The sequence below is a fragment of the Canis lupus genome, chromosome 22 (genome assembly GCF_011100685.1).
Source record: "Canis lupus familiaris isolate Mischka breed German Shepherd chromosome 22, alternate assembly UU_Cfam_GSD_1.0, whole genome shotgun sequence".
Lineage (NCBI taxonomy): Eukaryota > Metazoa > Chordata > Mammalia > Carnivora > Canidae > Canis > Canis lupus.
Genome location: NC_049243.1, coordinates 25,983,838 through 26,010,359, shown reverse-complemented (window position 1 = coordinate 26,010,359; position 26,522 = coordinate 25,983,838). Strand labels below are relative to the sequence as shown.

Here is a 26,522-nt window from a genome sequence, read left to right as displayed (position 1 = left end):
AAAGTACCTTGAGAGAAACAGTGATATTATCCTCTGCATCTAGGTACTTAACTTATGAGCCAGCATGGGAATGATTTCAAATGACGGAAGATTTGGAATAGCAATGCATTTGGGCTTCTATTTGAGTCTGTTAGCTATTTTCTTATATTCCCCTGTAAGCTTTTATTGCAGTCTTTGTTAGTTGCTAGCCAATAACCATTATCACGTCTTTTCTTTATAACAAAACATAATTTATTGAGGAATTCCACATTTTTCCTCCAACCGTGTGCTTTAAGAGGACCCAGCCCCATGTTCTTTTCCAGATGTGAGTCATGGTGCACCCATCCTCTTTGCCTAGGAGTGGTCAGGCATGATCAGGTGATGCAATTTATGCTAATGAGCTCTGAGTGGCAAGTCTTTAGGACTTCCCTTGTGAAAGATTTCTTCAGGGAATCAAAGGAAATATATGTAATATATAGCTCCTCACTTTTTTGTTTGGGTTCCTAGAATTGTTGTAGCTCACTTCCTAAAACATGGAAGTGTTCCCAGTATATTGAGGATAGCAAAAAGGAAATATGGAAAGAATTTGGGTCCTAGACATTGTTGATCTACTGATTAAACTAACTCTAGTTGTACTCCTGGAATTCTTTTTAGAAGGACTACTATGTTTTTAGGATTATATACTTACTTAATTTGAGGATTTTTCTTACTTGTGCTCTACTTCCCACCCAGCTTCACAGCTCATGCTTTACAATGTAATGATAAAATATGTCAAGATTTCACATTTGTGACAGTGTGCAGACTGTTTCAGTTGTCATCTAAGTATCATTTTTATTAGCATGTTTATAAAGTGACTTGATAGTGTCAGATGACAGACACTAAGTATAAAAATCATTTTCATTACTTAGTATTATAAGCACGACATCCAAACATAAAATCATAATTTGGGTAAAGCCTCGGGTATATTTAATGCTACCCTTGTGTTTACTGTTTTCTATTCACCTATATTTTTGCTAGGCAGTTTTTATAAGATGCCTGGGTATGGATAAATCTTAATAGTGTATTTTCTCTGCTTTTTGAATTTGGTCAGAATACTCAATGCAATGGAGATTTTATTGCAATTATTTTTCAGAGATTAATCAAACTTTATTGCTGCACATGCAGACCTAGAAATTATTCTGCTCTAGGTAAAATGTTCAAATGGGCTAATGTGGCAAATTGACAAATTGAGATACATTAAATAAAGCAAAATAATATAGAGGTTGTTTTTTCACTAAATGTAGTATATACAAATTCTTTTTCAGGTATTTTTAGTGTGCTTTTGAACACTGAAATTTTCCACATGACTAAAATTGACAAAATATATGTAACAATGACTAAAAAACTTGTAGATATTCTTGTAGATTTTTGCATCAAAGAGGAGAAAGCTGGGGGAATGGATCCCTCCTGAAATTCTTTACTATTTCATGACATGTATTAGACTGCAATTATCAACACTACACTGTTGTCTTATTAGGAGCTTTTTAGTGGCTGAAGAAAATGATTTGCTTTGACTGTCTCACTGTTTGAAAGAAAAGCGATTATAGAGGTTTTATACCTGTTTTGGTTCTGTCAAACTGGAAAGGGCACACTCCAGTCTCAAAAAGACTTTTTTTTTGAAGGACTTACAAGCCAGAGCTCAATGTATGAGTTTGTTTCCAGACTTGAATTTCTCGAGTTCCAGAGAGACAGACTTCTATTAGGCCACCGGGCTAGCACAGCAATGTTTAGATATTATTTCAATCAAAGAACTGTGTTCCATTACCCTAGGATCTATGTCAAGCTGTGGATTAGGTTAAAAAACCAACAAAAGCTCCTGGTGGTTGAAAGATTATAAGTATTTTGCTACATTACTGCATTGCAGGCATGAGCACGTTCCTTCAGTGTTTTAGAGTTTCACAATGTTACAATTAATTAATTGTGTCTATCTAGCTAAAACACTAGTCGGAGTTACAGTCTGCACTTTTAATAAATCCTTTGAATTCCCTTGATCTTTCTTTCTTCTTATCCTCTCTGTGTACTGTAGTACAACTTTCCTAAACCCATAAAACGTTGATTAATGGAATAAAGAATTAGATTCAAGATACCTGTTTTTGTTACTCTTCCATGCTTCTCTGCCATTTGGGTTACTTTCTAGATGTATCACAGCCTTTCTTAGAAATGGTAAGTAAAAGCCCCTGAAATTATAAAGCATTACCATCGTTGCTTATTCAAAATCATTTATTCACAGTTGTATTGTAACTAACCATTCACTATATATATTCAAATATAGTGTTTCTTTTCTAGAAATTAGTTGATGTTTCTTCATTTTTCCTCCGCTTTTCATTCTTCTGCTCCCCAATGGTACCATGTGTATAAATCAAGAAAAAAACTAAGGTAGGGCAATACAAATCATGTTTATCAATTGCTGTTTTGACAATGATTTGTGTTTGTATCCTCAATATTTAGTGCATAGAACTTGACTTTCCCTCCCCCCACTCAGAATTCACATTAAATTGTCTTTAATCTCTGTATTTTCCACTTTCTCCTAAGTCTCTCTCACTGCTCTTGGCAAATATAGAAAAGAAGTAGAGCTACTGGTATAAACGTGCTTCATCCTTGACCCCAGGAGAACTCATTGCTTCCCAGCTGTGAGGAGTGTATTTCTTAGTAGGGAGCCTGGTCTTGCTTTCACCTGATGTTGCTGGTATAAGCAGCTATCATGTTCAGATTCAAAGGTGGCCAAGATAGCATCCTGAGGACATGTCCCTGGAATGAAGTAAAGTCCACTTCTGTCCAAATGCTGCCAGGTGGGAAGAGGGTTCGGTGCCCTGCTGAGTGCATTGTGATTTGTGGGTGGAATCTGGCAGGGGGTCCCCTTAGGAGCACAGAGCCTCTTTCCTTTTCTGTTTGAGAATATCTAAAGAAAGATGCAGAACATGGCTTCTTTTCTCACAGCTTATGCGAACTCTGTTGGTGGTGCAAGGATCTACCTTATTTATGCTGTGGTGTGGAGATAAAGATGTTGGAATTGAGTCCACAGTAACTTTTGTACTCAACACAGTGCCTCCTGGAAAAAAAAAAAAAAAAAAAAAAAAAAAGCATATTAGTTTAGATAGAACAACTTAGTTTATTTTCTTTACTGAAAAATACTGGGGGGAAGAGGTACTACCTACAGGCAATTTTGAGTTGAGAGTATCAGCTAAAAGGACTTGTTTCTCCTAAAGATTTTAATTGCATGACAATAAAACAAATTATTTTGCTACTAGAGTTCGGTTTTGAAAATAAAATGATTTTTTTTTTTTTTGCCTAAAATGGGGCAAACAGTACGCAAATAATGTACTTATTTACAATGCATTTAATGGATATTAAGGCTACAATGGACTTAGTGTGGTAATGTGGAGATTATAAGGCTTCGTGTTTTGCTAAGCAAGAGACTATAATTTAAGAGTTAGATTTGTGGAGAATACAACATGCCTTCCTCCTCCCTTTTGTACTTTTACATTTAACTAGAGAGATTGTTCTCTAAGATTCAACACCTAAAGAATGCATTTTTTTATATTGTTCAAAGCTGACCTCTGCTTTTAGAAAAGTTTATCTGTACTTTTTCATCTGTTTAGAAACATACATTTTTGGTTAAAAGATCGAAGACAATCTCTCTTTGTCTTTTTTTTTTTTTTTTCCTGAGCTAAGGAGGTTGAGATAAAAAAGAATGACTGCTTTAAAAGTCACACATGGCTGTAATTTAAGATTTTTTTCCTCTCATTGTCCGTAACAGTTGAAAGAAACCTTCAATGAAAGTTTATTAACTAGGCCAATGCCTGAGGCAATAAAGGTTCATTTATTACCAGTTTCTTGGCTGTTTTTCTTCTTCTATTTTTCGGTTAAACTCATAGCGTAAGATAATACTTCACAAAATTAAACCTTTGACCTTCTGTAGAGTTAAGTCTCCTTTGATTAGATAAAGTAACAATTTATGGTCCAGCATGAGGTTGCACATGAAATGAATAATGCAATAGACTCCGTGTGGACTGAGAATCTATTGCTTTTGAAAATTTGAATGCTGTTTAAAGGGGGGAAAGTCTGCTTAAGTGTGTTGTCTTTATGCAGTGTGCACTTTAGCCATATTTCAAAAGGCTTTACTTCCAAGACAAAGTTATGTTTGAATTTTCTAATTCTCTTAAGAAAGATGTATGGTAAAAATGCTGCAAAAAGCTTTGTAACTCTTTGTAGGACTGTCATATGAATGATTATGCCACACATTCCAGGTATTACAAAGGCTGAATTATAAAATTAAATAATCACATGAGAAAAATGAGCACTGATTTCACAAATGGAGTTCTGTAATGAGGGGACAATCAGAATATTATATAATTTGTGATAACATTAGAGGCCACTACCTTAATAGCATATCTTAAACCAAAATGATATTTAGTAACTTTTAACAATATATTTAGTAACTTTTAACAAGCAATATTACAATAATAAACTATAATAATAATAATAATAATAATAATAATAATAATAGGAGACCAGGTTCTTAATTTTGAAATCAACCCATTAGGAATTCGGTTTCTGGTTATCATAATGTGGTAATCTTTGTGAATAACAATAATGTTTTTAATTTGGTTTTGCTTAAGTCATGTTGTAAATTTGGAATGCCATAACTCATTGCCAAAAGAGTGATTGGATATGCTTCTCCAGATATTTCTCTCATTTTTCTATGTGTTGTTTTCAAAATTTTAGAAATTTCTCAGTTTGGGAAAACTGAGAAAAATCTCAGTTCTATCTGTGAAAATATTTCATTGGGCTTGCCTAATTACTACAGAATATATATACACATACTTTCAGACTCAGAATTGATATTTGTTTCTGTCTTCAGCTCAGGGAAGGTAGAGAAATGTGTACATAGCACAGGTCCGTGTTTCTCATAAAGCTGTTGTGATTAGCTGGTTGTTTAAATTACTAATTGACATGCAGGAGTTGAATGCTTGAGAGAAGTGTTTTAGTTTTAGTTTGGTTCTTTTTCAATTAGCTTAAATTATTTAAGGTGAATAAATCTACTGCAGTGATTTAGTTTCTTTTAATAGAATCTCATGATACAACATAAATTAGGTCAAGAGAAGCCACTGGATCAGTGTAACTGCAGACTTTGCTCCTAAAATGAAGGAATGTAAGGAAAATTGAGGATTTGCTATGATTTACTATTGTTTTGAAATAAGGTAAAAGGTTCTATCAGAATACACAAAAGACTCACATTTCTTGCCATGTTAGAAATTAAATGGTTCTTTCTGTTATAATGATTTGTGCAGCAAAAAAGGAGAAATGAGTAATAACAACCATTGGTAGTTGTTCCTTGACATCCACCTGCTCTGTTTCTAGGTGAGCTGGGTTGAATATACTAATGAAACCTCAAAAGGGGAATAATTTTAAGGATAGATAGCCTTTGTTTCTTGAGAGATAAAGTATAAGGTTGCCTCAAAATCAGACAATTTAATTTGTCTATCACACAAAAAATAACTTTCCTATGATTACAGAGATGTGCCAACATAAGGTCTTCATCTGTTTAACATGCCACCGTCTAGGCGATGGCAACCCCATTAGACTATGAACTATAACCTATAATTCTTTTGCATCTTCCCTATCACATGGCAGTATATATTCTTCTAAATTAATTAAGATTGTTCTTTCCTGTAATCCACCTTTAAAACTTCAACCAAAATCTTATTTTTCCAAATACTACAATTGGCCTATCACTGTTCACATTTTTCTTGTAACCAAATGAGGAAAATACCTACCTTTTAGGCTGATTATGGAGATTCAGAGATGTTGATATAAATGCTAGAACCTAATGACAAAAGGGTGAAGAATTTATTGCCTCAACTAGCCCCTCTTTTCCTGTTGTTATTCAGTGAATATGGCTGTCTATTGTTCCCAACCCAGACCTTGACCACTGTTTATGAAGTATTTGCGTGTTTGTATGTGTTATACAATTACATTTCTTTCTTGAGTCTTTTCCTTGAAAAAAAGTTTATACTCCCATATCAGAAAAAGTTTGTGGCCACATCCTTTCTGGTTACTTCTATCCTATTGGGTAACTGCCCCCATGCGAGACTTTCCTGTAAAAAATGGCCACCTCTGTGACACTTTTTTTTCTTATTTCCTCTCCCCTTTTCACCAACAACCACATGCTATGTGAATTCTAGAAAAAGGAAAAAAGAGAGAGACTTATTGAAGTATCAAAGGATTTAGGAGAGGATTTACATGGTGTTGAGAAACATAGGTGAACATTTGGGGAGATTATTCTTAGGCTAAGATGCCAATGAGGTGACTCCCTTGCAGGAAATTAAATTTATGACACCATTTTTTCTTTTCACTTATTATACTGCCTGAACTGTCACCAATATATTGACAAGTAGCCTTTTTAAAAAACATCCTTTCAGAATGTCACACACTGTCAGTTATTCTCAGGCTAGTAAGAGGCACCTGCTTGGAGTCAATGCACTGAGTAATTTGGGGTGATGAGTCATGTGAGTAGTAAAAAAGAATTGGGCCTTAGACAAACACGAGGACATCTAATGAGCAGTTTATTGGAGATGGAATAATAATAATGAGAAGAGTTCTTTAAAGATAGAGTCAAAGTTTACTTATTTCAGTATAGAGGGAAAATAAGTGTTTGCTCTTCTCTTTTCTCTTGTGCTATATTTAAAATATAGGACCCAACCTAATATAAACAATGTATTTTACCCATAGTCTAGGTTAAAAGTTTTGTGCACAGCTAAAATAGAAAGACCATTGTTTCTGTGGCAGATATATTTTAAGTTCTATGAAACTGATTTACAAACATTTTGGTCAGGTTTCTAAGTGAAATCAGCTTATACTTGTGACATCTGGTTGTCTATAACCTCGCCTCCCTATGCAATCTATAAGCTCCTTGAGCAAAGGGGATTCTTTTTCTTTCAATGATTTTGTAGTTTACTGTATTCTGTACTTTTCTTTTTACATTTATTGACAGAGTCAGTGTGGTCAATGCTGAACTGGGAGTTAAGGGAATTGGGATTACTCTATCATTATTTAATGGTGTGACTTTATAGAAATGATTAACCTCACTGCCCCTAAGTTTCATCTTCAGTAAAATAAAAGGGTCACATTAGTTAGTCTTTCTCATCTTCATGCTTTAGAATTCTAGACCCCAAGTGGCTGTTAACTATTTTTCTAAAGGCAGTAATGTTAACAGATGGAATAAAAGTGAGAGTTACATATTCAAGACCTTTTTGTGCCAAGTTCACTTTTCATAAATTACCTATTTTCTTATTTTAAATGATAGTAATTTAAAAATTTTAATTAATTGTGTTTCAGCGTGATTCTGTGTTAGTGGTCAGAAGTTGAGTGTTTCAAAAACTTCCATGGAAATTCCTCAGTGATTTAACACATGGCCAAATGACATACCCATGATATTCCCTCCATCAACTTACTACTGCTGTTACTTCCTTCACTCAAAGAGACTGATTTTAGGCTGTTCAGAACAAAAAGACTAAAGTTGATGCCTATTTGATTTATTAGCATTATCAATATTATAATAAACCCTTTCCATATATTTCTTCAAATTAGTGGTTGTTTTTGTTAATCCAAACATTTTTAAAATCTAATTAAATCAATTGAAAAACTGAAAACTGGTATAGAGAGTGTTTCCATTAATGGCCTCAAAGATCAATTTTCTTTTCTCTGCAGAATATAAATGTGTTTTAAAGGGCAGGGAAAGTCAGTCTAATGGACATTGGGAGACAAATTCACATTCAAAATCTTCAGTCTACCCTGATTCACAATTAAATTACTTATTCTTGTTCCTTATAATTCCTGTTGTTTAACCATTCAAGGGTGAGGACAGGTATATTTCAATCACAATCTTCCTTTATTTAGAAAGTATTGAAAAAATAAATAACGGTGAAAATTAGTGTCAGTTTTTTAGACAGCTGGTATTTAACTAAAGATAGGAAGAAAATGGGGGGTTGGGTGGGGGGAATAAGGTACTGGTATTTTCAAGTTGTTATATTGAGCCAAAAGTTCTTCTAAGACTTGGAGTGATTTCAACTGAGTTGTAATTCAAACTTATATGGAGCTTACAATGCACCTTCAACAGAGTTTTGCAAAGAGTCTATAAGAACTGTCAGGAGCAGAAAGATTACTTCACAGTAATGACTGTTGAATTGAACTATGCTTTTTGATGTTTTACTTTCTGAATTGAATTGTTGGACAAGATTAATTGCACACAGTGAGAGTTTTAAATGAATGGCCATGTAAAGCATTAAGTTTCTCTGTATGCCACTTGGGGGGAAAAAAGCCAGAAGGTTTAAATGAATAAATGCATTTAATGCACAAAATGCCTGGGCTAATTTTAAAACTCCTTTACTAACATCCTTTATTGAAAATAGAAACCCACTTTATTCATCTGTCTTGGTTATATTGCAGTGGTTGAAGTAATTTAATATTCCTGCTTTCCACTAATCTTCTAGTTCAACAGAAGTAAACAATAGGTTTCATAAATTAAAAATACACTCTTCTGAACATGCTTATAAGATTAAAAAAAAACAAGGCAGTAAACATTTATGACTGAAACAAACTAGATTGTTCAAATACTGCCATGATGTATCATGTATATCAATATGGCACTGTTATCAGTTAGAATGCAAACAAGGTTTTAAATGATGTGCCCCTTCATTTCAGCTGGAGAATCCGCTTCACACCATCTGCCTATCAGATGGTTAGGAACCAGGACTGCGTATTAATGCCACATGTTCGATTTTCCTCCTTCTTGTAATGGTTAGATTCATATTGCTAATAGCTGTGCATGAGCACTGTCGATGAAATTTCTGTGACGGTGGAGTGATGAGATATTTATAAGCCTCCTGTCTCCCTGAATAATCAGTAGGAAGAATGCCAGACATAAATAACTTATCAATTCCAGAATATTAATAATAACTACCATTGGCTATAATCTACTACATCTTTAAAATGGTTTCTTCTAAATTTGGGTAAAGTGACATAGACTAATAAAAAAGTCTGTCATATGGAAGCTTTGACTGCTTACTATCTCTTGCATATAACTCATTTTATTTAACCGTTATGTTTTAGGAAATACGTTTTATATGGAATGTGATGTAAAAGTAGACAACATATCAAACATTTGGAAGTCATCTTGATGTCTTTGAAACCAAAGATCAAAGATTGGACCTTTCAAGTTAATGAGCAAACAAACAGATCAGAGAAAGAATTTGACAGCAATATGTCTCTTTTATTGATATTTATAATCTATAGTTGTAATCTACTCTTTATCACAGGGGGTACTAACTTATTTGAAATAAATAGAATGAGGATACTTTTCTTTTGTTTTAGAAAGTGTGATCAGGATCGTATACGGCATTTGAAAGATTTAAAGGCTATATTGATAAAAGTTGAAAGCAGAAGAAAAATGCTATCTTTGCAAAGTAAAATAAAACTCTTAAGTGGTGGCAATGCCTGAATCTCTTCCAAAGATAAACCCATGGATTGGTTTTAGGATATTGAATTTGAAGTAGGGAAGGCTTTGTATCAATATAGCACAGAGTGGAGATTTAGTGATTTTAAGATAAATATGATCAATGTAGACTACTAAATGAAATGTTTAGATAGAAACATGGATTTTAGATTTCCATTTGTCAAATGGCTAAATTCTCACTCTACGCTGTTAGGTAGCTTTTGTCATAGTTGTATTTTTGTGAGTAACTGAACAAAGGTAAAACTAAACAAGGGCATTATGGATATTCTGGTTACTTGATAATATTTACTACCATTTTGCAGGAGGCTTAGTATGTGCTCATGCTGTTGCATATATTATTTTGCCTTTATTCTCTACAACATCCCTATCATGTCAGAATTGATATCTCTGTTTTAAAGATGGGAATTTTGAAGCCTTGGGAATTATATAACTTGCAGCAGTATCCCAGATAAATTTGATGCATATTGTCCAAAGTTTATATGGCTTTTTAGAGCGCGTATTGTTTTTTAAGCATCATGTATTTACTCCCTATATGATAGTGAGTTTAGATAACTAGTAATTTCCATGACAGTCACTTATTCAACTAGAACTTTATTTTATTTTATTTTTTTAAAGATTTTATTTACTTATTCATGAGAGACAGAGAGAGAGAGAGAGGCAGAGACACAGGCGGAGGGAGAAGCAGGCTCCATGCAGGGAGCCTGATGTGGGAGTCGATCCCAGGTCTCCAGGATCACACCCTGGGCTGAAGGTGGTGCTAAACTGCTGGTCCACGGGGCCTGACCTCAACTAGAACTTTAAAGATTTTAGTAGAGCGTCAAAAAATAAAAGTAAAAGAAATATATGAGCCAAGTTAAGAATAAAATAAACTTCTAACAATATGCAGTTAATAAGATAATATAGAATTTTCTCTGAAGGAGCAGAGCAGAATGAAGCTCTCAGCATGTGTTTGTATTATAATTCAGACAATAATATGAAAGGCTATGTTTTAAAATTCTTTGTAAAAATCTATTTATTCTTTTATAATATAAATGTAGAGCTTATAGACATTTAACAGGGAAGAAGAAGAAACCTAAATATAAGGCTTATGGTCTTTAACCTAATTTTGATGTACAATCCCTTTCCTGAGGGCCAATTGGAGGTCTCGGAGTATACAAACTATGACTTACTATCCTTCCTCTGAAGAAAAATGTCTTTTTAAAACAAAATATTTCTCAATCCATTATTCTATTAGTGTGAAATGAGTGTTAAGTATACATGTAAGTTTCTCCCCTGTTAATTACATTGGATTTAAGATCTTGTGAAGAAAATGAAATTATATAATGTTTAACTTCGAGTTTAGTAATATGTTTTTGTTTTGGCATATGAGATATTTAAATGTTCTTTGAGAGTGTAAAAAAGTAAGTTTGGTGAGGTAAAATAGGTGGGTTAATCATTCCTTAGTATAAGAGATTATTTATTTTTTCCTTCATCATATAATCAAACACACACACATATTTGTAATTTTTCTCTCAATGAGAGAAGGAAATCTGGTGAAACTCTTATCAGTTAAAGAACCAGGAGTGATAACCCAAGCTGTTTCAGGAACAGTTGCTGTACATGCCGAATAGATTCATACATGTAAGTGGTTGCTGGAGCTAATAATGGGCAGGATTGCTGCATCAGTAACACACCGAAGTGGCACATTACCTGGCTGGCCTTTCTGCTTCTGCTGTGGCAGGCTTAAGGCACAAGAAGACTCATTTTGACAAAAGTCTGCATCCTACTAGAGCAGTATCTCTCACATTCTGATTCCTTGATTGAACCTGATTTTATGTTTTAACAAGTTCCCTTGTTGATTCTCAAGCATACTCACTTCTGAAAACAACTGCAATGATGATCTGCTTGGTTAGTAAACTTTTATTGTAAGATGCAGACATACTTTAGTGTAAATTACTGTCATCCAATAATCTAAGGGCAGTGTATCAACCTGTTTGTTAGCTGTAAAGGTAAAAACACTGATTCCTCAATCCATCCCAGACATTGTCTCTGAATATGTCCCTGGGAAAGATAATCTCAAACTTTACCATGCAAGGCACCTGGATTTGATGTTGACTATCACTTTGAGAAACACTAAATTACCTAGTTCTGAGGTAAAAATGGTTCGTCTTGATTGGGAAGAGTTAGAACAATAGCAGATTTGCAGTATAATGTACTTGGGGGTAGGATACTGAAGGAGGACATAACAAAAATCTCTGTGGGGATGCTTTGATGGCTCAGTGGTTGAGCATCTGCCTTTAGCTCAGCGAATGATCCCAGGGTCCTGGGATTGAATCCCTAGTTGGGCTCCCTGCAGAGAGCCTGCTTCTTCCTCTGCCTATGTCTCTGCCTCTCTTTGTTTGTCTCTCAGGAATAAATAAAATCTTAAAAAAAAAATCTCCATGAATCTGAGGCAAGGGGAAAAGCGCTCTGAGAAAAGGATGAGGCAGGGAGGTAAACGTACATGGTAAATGTCATGTACAAAATCTGGCTTGAAAGAAGGAATATAGTCCCTTAGAGGAAGTGGGAGAAGGCTGAAGTGTCTAGAGCACAGACAGCAAGCAGACAATTCTTGGTTACATGAAAATGTTTTCACAGTCTGAGTTCTCTATAAGTAGAACAAAAGCTAGAGGTATTTTTTGAACTTATACTTTCTTTCAAAGACAACTTCATTTTGGAACAAAATATACAATGATACCTCTTTCTAAGAGCAAGTTGGAGGGGATTTGAGAATTACATCAGAGATTTGAAAGGGCCATTGAGAGGCCAACAGAAAGTACAATAAATACAGAGGGTGGGTGAACCTTTTGTGATTTTTTTTCCAGCCTGAGGCAGATGTGGCTTGGGAGAGTCCATGTGTTGCATTAAATTCATGAAATTTGCTACTCCTAGTATATTCACATTAATTGTAACATCAACATAATGCTTTAAATTACTTACATAGATATTGTTAAAATAGTGACCATATTTCTCCTATGGCTGTCCAAGTGATCTAGTTTCAGAAGTGTTTTTTCATTCAGTGAGAGTTTGTGGCAGGCACTGTGGTAGGTGTTTGGGATACATATATTAGGGGTGTATTTCTGTCCTTTTGGTGTTATAACCTAGTTATAGGAGCTAGTCTTTTTTTTTTTTTTTTTTATAGGAGCTAGTCTTAAACCTACCCTTCCCCCTATGGTAACCACCCTTCCACCTCCCTGCCCCCCACCTAAGAAGCATTAAAGAATTCAAGGGACTGAGTTTCTCTTCTCAGATGGCACACTGAAATGACTTGGGGAACAATGAAATGAACCCCAAAACATACAGATGCAGGAGTCCCCGACAGAATGTCCTATGGTAGGACTCAGCAATTTGCATGGGTCAAAAGCTCCATAGGTGATTCTGCTGCACAAAGGATGGCAAACTCACGTAGAGCAGGTTGAGAACACAAACGAGTGGATGGCTAGCTTTTCTCTAGAGGAGTAGGTAAGGTCATATCTTGAGAAATGAATTTTGAGCTGATTCTTGAAATGTTGATTGCTGTTTCCCAGGTAGATTGAAGAGTCAGGAGCTTGAGCCTGCTGCTCCTAGAGCATAATTTTTAAGCCATCAGATAATGGATATCCTGGCCGGTCTGTGGCAGGGATAGGAGAGCTTTTCTAGAAATGGGAACACATGCAAAATCTGGCTTGAAAGAAGGAATATAGTCCCTTAGAGGAAGTGGGAGAAGGCTGAGTGTCTAGAGCACAGACAGCAAGTGGGACCTGAGGAATGGATGATGCTACACAGGTAGGAGAGGGACTGAGCATGACAGGCCTGACAGCTGTGTTGAGCACCTTGCTTCCTCCTAAGAGCCGGCATTGAATTTCATGATTGGATTTTCCTTCCTACAAGATTTTTTTTAAAAGATTTTATTTATTTATACATGAGAGACACAGAGAGAGACAGAGACATAGGCAGATGGAGAAGCAGGCTCCCTCTGGGGAGCCCGATGTGGGACTTGATCCCAGATCCCAGGTTCTTGGGATCACAACCTGAGCCAAAGGCAGATGCTCAACGATTGAGCCACCCAGGTATCCCTCTTCCCACGAGATTATGGTTACTGTGTTGTGGTGAGATTGGAAGTGGAGAAAGTGGAAACTCTTGAGAGGCTGCTGCAGGACTCCATTGAAAGAAAGATGGCAGCTGGCACAAGAAGGAGTTGAGGAAATGGAAAAAATGGCCCGAATTTAAAAGCTAGAATTAGAATTGTGAGCCAGGTGAGTTAGGGACTAAAATCAGCAACTGCTGAAAATGTCAGAGCTTTTTTCCTGTCTTCATTAAAGTAGACTAAAAAATCAGTGTAAGTATTATATAGTTCGGTTATAGCACATATGAGTCATGTGCTTCCAGTAGTCGTGTCTCCCCGCCCCCTCTCATCTGCAGTCTCCTTCTCCCAGTTTGGTCAGCCACTGTCTGGAAGCAGATGATCCTCCTTCTGGCAAATCATCGAAAGTCCATAGTAACCAACACTATGTCATAGTGCCTATGTCATTCCCCTCACTCTGTCTCATCACGTGGCTGTTTATCATCTCACATCATCACAAGAAGGGTGAGTGCAGTATGATGAGATATTTTGAGGGAGAAAGACAGAGATGACATTCACCTTTTATTATGGTATGTTCGTTATAACTGTTCTATTTTATTGTTAATCTCTTACTTCCTAATCGATACATTAAACTTCGACATTGGTACATAAGTATAGAAAAAACACAGTATGTATAAGGTTCTGCACTATCTATGGTTTCAGGTATCCGTTGGAGGTCTTGGAACATATCTTCCGTGGATAAGGGAGGAACCACTGTGTATCTTTTGAAATTTTTATTAGAAATGTAAAGCTATGGGGATAGATTGTCAAGTGGATACATAGGAGAGTAGCATAAATAAGATTAGATAAGGGACGTCTGGGTGGCTCAGTGGTTTAGTGCCTATCTTTGGCCCAGGGTGTGATCCTGGAGTCCTGGGATCGAGTCCCACATCAGGCTCCCTGAGTAGAGCCTGCTTCTCCCTCTGCCTGTGTCTCTGCCTCTCTCTCTCTCTGTCTCTAATGAATAAATAACTAAAATCTTTTAAAAAATCAGATAAATAAAATTATGAAAAATATTTTTAGAAGTAAGGGTTCATGTCATCAGGTAAGGAGAAGTAAGATTCTTCTAGCTAAGGGGGCTATGGCTAGCCTGCCAAATCCTGCAGGAATCATAAATATGAATGGACTTTTTGAGGAAGTAGAATGCAGGGCATGCCTAATGTTTAACAACATGATATGGCTAGGGATGCCTGGGTAGCTTAGTCAGTTCATTGAGTGTCTGACTCCTGATTTTAGCTTAGGTCATGATCTCAGAGTCCTGAGATCGAGCCCCACATGGGCTCAGTCAGAGCCCACCTAAGATTCTCTCTCCCTCTCCTTCTTCCTCTATCCTATGCTCTCCCTCACTCAAAACAAAACTTATTTGCATGATCTATCTCATTTAATCCTCATGTTATCCCTTTGTGAGTAGAATGACTTTACAGATGAAGAAACCATACTCAAAAAGACTTTATGGCTTAAGGCTACACCATATATAGTTATATTTCATGCTACTGAATTTGATTCAGATCTGTATAGTAATAACAATCACATCTCAAGTTGTAGTTTTATCTTCCTTATTTAATGCTATGAACAAGATTTACCTGCTGCATAAAAGCAAAGATAAAGGCCTTGCAAATGTCATAAATTAGAGATGGGACCACACCAGGCAATGACGGGATGGGGCATGTGGGATGGTTAAATTTTTGACGAAACAAAATTGAGGAAGAGAGAGTTGCTGGGAAGTACAAGGACAAGGAGAATTTTAACAGGAAAGAAAATGTTCTGAAACACCTTTGAAGGAAATGAGTAACTGGGGAGTAAATTCAATCATAGGAAGATGAGAGAATCAGTTCAAGTTGGGACTTAAAAGGCAACAAATGTACAGTCTAGACCCTGATGAATTATTTGAATTTACATCACTGCCTTTTTAGAGGGTAGTTATCAGTTTTTCACTCAAAGATCCATTCTGAAAGTCTTGTTGCATTGGGGTGAAAGTTGTCAAGGCCTCCTTGGTCTGATCTGAAGGAGAGGTGAGCTCTTCTAGCCTCTAAAAAATAGCAGAGATTTCTAGGGAGGAAAAAAAGACTTTCTGAGGTTGTAACTTATTTGCCGTAGTAACCAGAAGTGATGATTAGTGGGGAGGAAAAGAAGAGAGAGGTGTTCAGTCTCTAATCCACCAGCTGGGAGTGGAAATAAATCACACAGATAAATTCAACCCGAGTTGAAGCACTATAGTTAGAAACTCTGTAGCAGCCATAGCAAAAAGAGTATGGAGAGTGGGGATCTATATCCTTTCCTAGAATGTAAAAGTTTTAGAATTAGGAGAAATTATCCAGATATTGCAGTGTCTGTCATTTTGCAGATGAGGGATGCCAGGATGAAGTGAACTGACCTGGTAAAAGTTCACACATTTAAGAAAAACAAACCACTCTCATGCCCCAGAAGCTCTGCTATCTATAGCCTGTACCTAAAGCATGGCTCTAGCTTTCTGTTCTACCGTAATCTGGCCTCAAATTCTATTTCTAATCCTCAGGTCCGCTCCTACCTCCTGTTCTCTGGATGAATAGATGTGAATTGTTTCCAGACAAACATGGCACAGTGGTTTAAAGTGTTCGCTCTGGGACTAGAATGCTGTGGGATGAGAAGTTAGGGACGGGAGCTGTGGGGCAAGGTTATTCCAAAGGAAATGAATGTGTGAAAGCACAAGCTTCAAGAGGCAGGGCACGCATGCGTTTTGGTGGCATGTTCAGGTAGCTGGAGGGTGGCCTGAGGATGAGGAAATGGAGCAAGTAGGTAGGTTTGCACTTTCCAATAAAAGGCTTTGTGTATTAAGCTAAACAGTTCAGAACCCCCACCCACACCCCACACCCCAGGTAGTTGCAGATGATTTGAAGCAGGGAGTAACATACTCAAATTGGTTTGTTTGAGAGGGAATCCTGGATGCTTTTCTACCTCTGTCCTCCTATGTACGAATTATGTTTCTGCTAATATTTAATTTGGGAGTTGAGAGTGCTTTCTACCTATCATATCAATTTTGTTTCATTGGCTAGTCAGGAATGAACATAGGTTATCAGAGTGTTGCATAGAGGAATCAGATATTCTAATATGTTTGTATGTGTGCTCTATAAAGTACATGGACTATTACATGAAAGATCTGCATTTGAATTACCTTGTTTTTAATTTATTCTTTTAAGGTCTGACAGCAGCAGCCGCAGCAGCTGCCGCTGCTACCAACGCAGCCATTGCCGAAGCAATGAAGGTGAAAAAAATCAAATTGGAAGCCATGAGCAACTATCATGCCAGTAATAACCAACATGGAGCAGATTCTGAAAATGGGGATATGAATTCAAGTGTTGGTAAGTTGTATATTCACGGAAACTTTTGTGATCATGTGGCTACCAAATTACTTTCTTTTCAGGACAAAACTATTGGGTCCCCATTTAAGAAGCTGGTACTTTTAGCTTAGAAAACAGTGTATATACCATTTGCACCTCTAACAACATGCACTCTAAATAATTAACAACATAATTTTTAAATATAGGACCAACTTTATATATGCAACTTCTAACAGCATTCAGTTAGCATCTTTCATAATACAATCAAGTTTTAAAAACAGAATTTTGATTTAGTGTAGTTTTGCTTTCATAGAGAGTGTGTGTAAGTAGGTGGGGAAGAGCAGAGGGAGAGAGAAGATCTTAAGCAGGCCTCACTCCCAGTGCAAAGCCCCACATGGGGCTCTACCTCAGGACTCTGAGATTGTGACCTGAGCCAAAATCAAGAGTTAGACACTTAACCCACTGAGCTACCCAGGTGCCCCAATAATCAGAAATTTAAAATATTGATTATATCAGTGTCTTTTTAGAGGGTAGTTATCAGTTTTTTACTCAAAGATCCATTTTGAAGATCTTGTTACATTGGGGGGAAAGGTAAGGTGACAAAAATATTTACAGACAAACCCATACTTTATCTTTTTAATTCCTCATGGATTTGTTATCAAATAAGTTTGCATCAGCAACAGAACATATAAACTCAATTTTTTCATGTGCTGCCGAGAATAAGAATTATGTTGAGAATTCTTTCTGTATATAACCATTACCAATTTCTCTCATTGTAAATGTACTACTTTAATTTCTGTTGATTTTTTTTTCCGTTCTTGAAATGTGGAAAAAGAGATGAAATTTAATAGTCACTGTTTAAACCAAAACCAACAGCTTTCTCTTTGCAGAATTCATTTGAGTAGTTCGTTTTTTCAAAAACAACTTCACATATATGGTTTAACTTTAATATTGATGGTATCTCAAGCATCTGTGTGTTGGTAAGATAAAACATTGTATTCTGCTACTACACTGTATTGTTTCTCTTTAAAATGTAGAAACCATGCTCAAAATATATTTAGCAAGAGAAATTTAGCTATTCTAAGATAGTGTAAGATACTATATCCAACATATGTTCATGAAGGACACAGTAATTCAGGGCAGTTCAATTAAATTTTCTTTTCCATGCAGTGTTTTAATAGATTATTTCTTTAGATAAAAAGCAGCTCTCTCCTTTCTGTCCAATATGACATATAGTTAAGGGTATTTGAAAAAATACTATGGATTGTAGTAATCATCATTCTTACAATGGGATACATCTTCCATGGGAGCACACACTAGATATGAATGATAGAGTAGGGAGTAATTGTCAAATATATGTACAATACACAAAATACCATTGCTTCAGTGATGCCAAAGGGTAGTTTCTAATAGAGTAGAAAAGGGGAAAGCAGAATTTTTCCATAGCACTACACAAGGGAAATAGAAGAGGGGTGGCAATAAGGGGTTCAGTTTGAGAATAGGTTATAAAGAAGATGGTGGCAATTCTTAGAAGGATGAAAAGATATGAAAAAGAGCCAAAGCTATGGCTCTACAGCTGGACGGGATGAAGGAAAACATGAGTGCTTGCATTTCTGGTGATCCTAGGGGGAGGATGGAGGGCTGTGGGTTGTTAAGGTCATGGTTCACACACATAAATTCAGACTTTTGAAAATTAAAAACAGTTTTGAAGTAAATGAATGAATTATAATATTCCTATTAGAACTATTAAGTACATGTTTGTTTGTTTGTTTTAAATAAGCAGTCTTTTTCTTTGACCTATAAAGTAGAACAAAATTAGACACTTTTAAAAACAAGTAATTGGCTACTATAAATTTTAGTGACCATTGTACAACAGTCTGGGTTGTTTTCATAATTTTAGAAGGATAAGAGTTTAATGCAGACTGTTCTTAATAGTTGGTGTTAAGAGGAGGAATATTTAAATTAGGCAATTTAATAACATTGAAAACAAAAGATATTAAAACATGATATCTCTCTCTGAATTTCCTGAGCAGCAGAGCAGAAGTTGACTTTGGAAAATCCAATAGGTATAAGATAAGGAGAACATGGCTCATAATTAGGCATTGACATACATTTCATATTTGCTATTATAGAATAATATTTGCCTGTTGACCAAATTGAGGTTTACCTTAATTGTTTTTGGTACATAGGCTACCATAATGACTTAAAAAAGAAACAATTTGATTTTTCTTTTGTGTTCTAGTTGGCAGAAATCACTTTTCTTCCATCAAGGTATTTAGTTGGCAATTTATATTGCTTTTTGGTTTTGACCCCCACCAACTGACACCAGTTTGAATCAGGAGCAGAAATTTATTTGAATTTTCCTACAGAGTCTTAATATTTTTAGAGTGCATTAACATTGATGTCATTGCCAGTCCTTGAGGCAAGTAGATCATTTCTGTTAGATGTCAGTAACTAGTTTGGGGATGCATGTTATCATTGTCATTTTTATTCTATTCTCACATGCCACATAAGAATTTATGATTTATTATCTTTCCAGAGCACCCCCCTTCTTTTGCTAGAGATCAGGGAAAGAAGGTTTGGTGGAAGGGTTGGGTAAGGAAGGTATAGGGGACTGGTGGGTATTGGGGTTGAGCTTGCACAAACCGAAGTAGTTGTTGAATTGGGCAGTCGCTTTATATGCATCCGCACCCCCCTTCTTTTTTCATTCTGACAATAGTGCCTGCCTCTTGGTAAGTGTTCAGCAATTACCTGCTCTGTGACTTTGAGAAGTTATCTAAACTTTCTGAGCCTAACATTGCATGTCTGGAAAATGGCATAATAATATCAAATCATGAGAATGAAAGAAGATCCTATTTGTCAAGTGTTTATTTACTACAATGTCTGCTTATCACATTGTTTGGTCACCAGTAAGGTTAGTCATATTGGTACTGCTTTTGCTATTATTATTATGTTTCCACATTTGCCTCCTGAAAATGACCTTTTTCTTTTTTTTTACAATCATTAACTATTTCCTTCTCTGTTTTCCTATTCTCTATTTTCCTATTTGTTACACTGCAGGCCTGTGAGTAAATTTGGGGGGAGTTATTGTATCACTTGGCTTTTGTTGTGCTTTGATTTTAACCCATTCTAGTTACACAAAATAACTGTAATCTAGTCCCAGAATTCAGGGGCCATACAGTCCATGGGAGGGATGGCTATGTAAGCAGGCAGTCAAAACAGGATATGCTAGATCCAGGAGCTTCAGCTAGCACAAGGTGCTTAGGAAGTGGCACTGAAGCATATGAATTCCAGAAGGAATCCCAAGAATCTCAAAGGCCTATATTTCAGAATACAAACTTACTGCTCTCATGAATCTATCAATTGTCTCTTTGAAGGAGTGAAACCCCTCAGAGAGGTGCTACTTACATGATGTATTGTTGCTGCTCAGCCCTGCCCAAATACAGTGACATTTTTGAAATCAATTCAGGTTTTCTTCTTTTTCTTGTACTCATCTGGCTCACAAGTTATCTTAAACATTTTAGGCTCTCCTGTATAGGAACACTGCACCCCCTACCCCCGCCCCCCACCCCGGTTGTAAGTAAATCCTTACTGCCTCTGGAAACAGATTTTGTGTTTGTTTGGTTTGGTTTGATTTGACTTAGTGAGGCGAAGAGGCATTTTTATTACACATGACTCCTTCCAGTTCTTAACAATGAATTGTCAAAATTAGCCCCCAAAAAAGGTGTTTAGAGAAATCTATGACACTGACAAATAATTATTTTTTATCCCAATTTTGCATGGTAACCTTGAGCTCACATCTTTCCAACAGAATGATCACTTTAGGAAGAAGTGAGGACTTCAGGATAGATCCGAGTGAGGCATCAGCACGCTGAGTAAAATATATGGCCGTGTCTCCATTCTCCCTCATCCACAATCAATTGGATTCTTTTAGTTTAATATTTACTTGCTAAGATGAGATGCTAGTCTGCATGGTGATAAACAGTCTGCTCCTGGCATCTGAAGGTGACCTGTCAGTTCATATGGACAAATCTCCTGCTTACTGAAATGTACAAAATAAATCATTAAAGCAGGCAGGTGCTCATTCCCAGATTTAAATCACCATAGATTTATGATTTGAATTAATGCTTCATTTGGCCATAGAAATAGATGCTGAGACAAATGATATGCACTGGTTGGGGTTTCCATACTGTAGCCATCCTGATATTGATTACTGAGATGTCTTTGCAATCTCTTGTTTATATCAAGTACTATCTTGTGACAGGTTGGCTGATATGAGCTACATTGCAGATAAGAAGGAAAAATGTCCTGGATTCTTTTTAGTGGCAACACTATCCACAACATACAGGCCAGATAAATTGCTATTTTTTTGCTTTAAGGACTGATCTACATAACCAGCTTAAAAAAAAATGCTGCTTGGAAATTGGGACTGGGATATTGGAAAAGCAGAATTTAAAACCGGTGAACCCAAGGTCAATCCCACAGTATCTATAGCTGTGTTTTTATCTGCTTATCTTTTTTTGGGGGGAGGCATCATGCACATTTTTGAGGATACTAAGTTAATCACAGTCGATTTAATCTAAATAAAGGAAACTTATTTTTACTTCTAGTTTTTAAATGCTATATAAATATTGACATAGTGAGCATCTCAGTAGTTTCTATGTTATTTAAATACTTGTTAAACCTAATATCGTATTCCCTTAACTAATGACAACAAAGGAAATGACTCTTTAAAGATAAATACATTAAATATTATTCCCAAGTGCAAGACTTTGTGCACTATAATTTACCAGGAGGCAGGAAAAGACTGCATTTTTACCTTCTCTTAACATTTTATTTAAGGAAAACACTATGTACACAGTTTAAAGAATACTCGGAGGATTTAAGAGGGACCTTTGCCACTAGCTAATATCTGACTCATAGAACTGGTAAACAGCTATCAACAATAGTAGATTGCTTGCTTAGTAGGAAATGAGTTCATATCTATTCAAAATGTGATCTCAAAACAGATGTCCCAAGAAAATCTCATTGTTTAAACTATAGTCAGAACCCCCTAACTGCTGTTATTTCTTTAAGGAAGTGAAGTAATCTTAAGACTTCAGAATGTCTCCTGAACACTGTGGAACCCAAGCAAGAGTATACCGATGCAGTGACCCACAAACTGCACACATCTCACATGCCTGAAATGTATGATTCCTTTTCATTTTCTTAAGCTTGCAATAGTTAACGAGGATGTAAGAATTTCAAGTAAACACCAGAACTTGAGTTTGGGATGAATGGCTGTGTTCTTCCATAATATTCCTTACTCCTTATTTCTGTCCATCAGCCAACAACAATAACAAAAAAAAAAAAAAAAAAAAAAAAGGAAGAAAAGCCAGGCAGATAGGAGATAAAATTATCTTACCCAGCTGACCATCCTCTTATCTTTTTTTTTCTTGGAAAAAAACAAAAAAACCATTCCTGAAGAAATATAATAGTTTATACTGTAGTCATTTCCTTTCTTCTAACTCACGTGTGTATTTGGAAGAAAAATTAATTTTATGATCTCAGGAAAAAGTCTTGGAGACCTTGAGAAAGCAAATAAAAGGAAACTGAGAACACAGGCCACCAAGCAGAGCTCTGCAGTTGCACATTGGATCCTCTGCCTTGGCAATGTTAATGAACCTCAAATCCTTCCTATAATTAGATGAGGGAATTGCTTATATTTTCAAACAGATGATGCTGCTATAATGAAACGATTGACAGGGAATTTAAGAGTGTCTACAGTAGTCATTTGGTTTCTGTTATAAAAAAAAAAAGTTTAAAAAGAAGATTGGCTTTAGACATAGGTCCTGAGAGAGGTAGTAATTTACATAGCATGCTATGACAGGTGTCTTTGTATAGTAAGGAAATAAAATGGAAGACTAGAGAAATGATGGGCAGGTACAGCAATTTTTTGGGGAGGGGTGTCCTATGCTTATTCTGCTTAGGTTCTTTAAAAGGGGCCGAGGCTCAAGAGATGGATCCGGATTGAGTGCACAGCTGTAACTGCTGATGAGCTAATTGCTCCTTATCTCTCAGCCCCATTCATCTTCATTTTTTACCAATTACTGAGAATTATCTGTGTTCTCAGTTGGATATGAGAGTTAATCCTTTTTGGTTAAGCTGGCAGTACTGTGAGCAGATTCCAAATCGGAGGGTGAAAAAGCCAAAGCAAGCTTGCTCTAAAAATGTCTCCAGTTCAATTACAGTATCACTGATTCATAAGAAATTTGCCATTGTTTAACAGATTAAATGTGGAAAGTTTTTTTTTCGAACTTTCTTAATGTTTCTCTGCCTAACAATGATTTGTAAGATCCTTCTTCCTGTCTGATGAGTAAATTTAACAATATTAACAGTCAGAGTCTTGTAAACACGGAAACACACATAAGACTACCCTAAAAGGCCAAAAAGATTCTGACAAATGAAATGAGAAATACTTTAGAACTGATAGCTGTCAATTTATATATAAACACTTTAAATCGATGCTTTTGCTCTGTGACTTCACATATGGTGAGGAAAGTATGCCCAAACATAAACCTTTTCACAAATGTCACATTAGTGGAATTTTAATGGAAAGACCACATAAGAATCTCTTGAAAGTGTAGGAACTGCCATGGTTTGTAATTCAATCGATTGTGAATAAGCCATATGGTTCACATCATTCCCTATGCAAAAGATGTCTTCATATCCTGACATTTCACACAAAATTGCTTACCCCAACATTAAAAATCTAAGAAGTAGTAAGCCACTCTTTCATAAATTTTAATGAATTTGTAGATATTTAGTATTTCTGGCATTTTTCCACATTAAATATTTCTAAATATGGCATTCTAATATGAAAATATAAGGAATAAACTGCTAACTTAAAATTATCAAAAATTATTAAGATTTAGACATCTTCTAGCATGACCAAGATAAGTCCTTTTAGATGCATCCACAAACTGAAATGGGAGAGCAGAGAGCAAAATATGTCAGAAGATTTAGCTTCTGGGGCAGCCCCAGTGGCGCAGTGGTTTAGCGCTGCCTGCAGCCCGGGGTGTGATCCTGGAGACCCGGGATCGAGTCCCACGTCTGGCTCCCTGCATTGAGCCTGCTTCTCCCTCTGCCTGTGTCTCTGCCTCTCTCTTTGCTCTCTCTGAATGAATAAATAAATAAATCTTTGAAAAAAAAAAAAAGAAAATTTAGCTTCTAGTAGTAACATAGCTAATAAATAACTTAGCTACTGAGATAAGTCTCTTAATTTCTCAGCTTTCTTATTAATAAATAAGCAGCTTGATGCTCAGTTACCCTCTTAGCTTTAAGATTCTTTGATTTTTGAAAACTCCTAGAGGATAAAAGGCAAGAAGGTGTGCTTTTATGGTGATTTCTAAAATAAAATACAAATATGAAATAATATAAATGTCCAAAACAAGGCACCATTAAGTATACTTTAATACATAATTTCACATAATTCTGCAGCCATTACACATGAGAGGTAAGGGTAGAAAATATTTATTTTGAATATAAGAAAAAAGATGATAAAAATTTTATACTTTTATAATATATATGTTCTTTTCATTAGAGTTAGAAGGAACTAGACAAGAATCTATGTTGTTATCTCATTGTGGTAAAATTATGAATATTTGTCAAAAAATATAATATAGCTTCAAATTAGATCATTTTTAAATGACACATGAGTATGTTAAAAACTGGTCATTTTATTAGGCCCGTTTTTGTGATTATCTAGCAAGTGCATCATTTTGCATTTTCTCTCATGACATTTTTTAACTTTATTGGTTATATAAAAGAAGAGGAACACCAGTGATCATAACAGTGACCATTTATGGAAAAAATACATTTGTATTTTTAAAAGAACTTTTTTCTCGCTTAAAAATTTTTGAGCACGTATTTCTAAACCCATGCTTATACATTAAGAAAATCACCAGAGTTTGATCAGTGACATAAACTAGTTTCCTGTGTGAATTATTAAATGTATTTCATGGTATAGATAAGTGGAATGCAGAGAATGTTTTCACTTTTTATTTAGTGTCTGGTTCATTTTCATGATTTTTTTTAGTTTATATGGACGTTGAAGAACATAATGAGGAAATATTAGCCTAATGTTTTTGTTTCAGTTTTAATATTGCTTATTCCTACTAATGACAGGATAATGAACTAAGCCTGATAATTCAAGCATTTCATATTAAGAAATGTAAATTAAAGATGTTCTATTCCTGTAATCGTAAAACAAGGAAATGTAAGATATATCCATTCAGATATGTTATATGATAGACTCTATCACATTCCAGGAGATTGAGAGCATTTATGACAGACTTGGAAATACGATTTTCATTGAGGAGAGCCCTAAAAATGATCTTTGGCAATCTACACCAACATGCCATAATGTTCATAGAAACTTCAAAAATATAGTAGGAGCAAACATTTCAGTTTAAAATAACCTCAGACCTTCTTCAACTCCTTTAGTATCAGATAACTGATGTTATTCATGAGTAAGATTATTGTATCTGTTTTAGATTTTGACTTCCTGTGATGATATACAATTAAAATAAATCTTCAACTTTGTGATCCATAAATTATAATGTTTAGTGATATAAGTTTTCAGATACCTCAGGATGACCTGCTATTAGAAAGTTTATTCTTTGAGATGTCACTAGGGTGTTCATGGTCCAACATTACTGTGAGTGTGAGCCTACAAGTTTATAACTCTGAGCCCAATGCCCCGTCACCAGACGTAGTGTTTCATATTCGTGTAACTTTGATTCTTCTCCAAATTGTCCAATATTCCAAAATTGTACAAAGTCATCCGTATGAATCCTGGCCTGTCAAATTGAATATACAATGGCATAACTAAATGATAATAAGTAAATAATATTATCGTTGACATAAATGCCTGAAAGTGTCAATTCACTTATGATGAAATAATGTGACATACATAATCTTGCACATTCTTGATGCCCCCTCCTCCCCTCAACCCCCATGAACCTCGATCATTTGGAAAAGAGGAAAGAAGAGAGGACTTAAATATGGTTTTCTTTAACAGCAGGTTATAATGGAAACACAGACCCTTACATTCAGTGCTGAGAGAATTACCAGTTTGATAATGATTAGGAATGTTGTTATTAAAACAGTATGTGCAGTTCATTTTCAACAGTTTTGAATTAGAGTGTGCACTAATGAAACGGATACGGTTTCCTTCACAAAGGGCAGATCTGTGAGTTAATATCGCTGCAGCAGTGCCTCGCAGACCCTGCCTTTAGCTCTATTTGTATTTCACAGCATGATAAGCAAAGAGTGTTGATTTCCAAGGATCCCGCTGATGAAAGGTAATGGCATTATTACATCTTTATCTCAAAAGCAGAACTGAGTGGTAAATGATTTTTTTTTCTCTGTTGCACAAAAGATTTCTTGGTTAGAAAGCCTTTTTTATTTCTTTACTCATTTTAGTCTTGGAAATGAGATGTTATTATTTAATGTCTGCACAGCAAGCTTGAAAGCACCTAATAGCGAATGGATTGGAAGTGAAGTACCTCCT

General features: G+C 35.7%; 1 protein-coding gene across 1 annotated transcript in view; it reads left to right on the top strand.

Annotated features, from left to right (window-relative positions):
* Positions 1-26,522, top strand: part of DACH1 (dachshund family transcription factor 1) — a 423,382-nt gene that overhangs the window by 215,142 nt on the left and 181,718 nt on the right. The window contains exon 3 of the mRNA XM_038569719.1: positions 16,829-16,990. Within this exon, the coding sequence (XP_038425647.1) occupies positions 16,829-16,990 (162 nt within the window). The remainder of the gene's footprint in view (positions 1-16,828; positions 16,991-26,522) is intronic.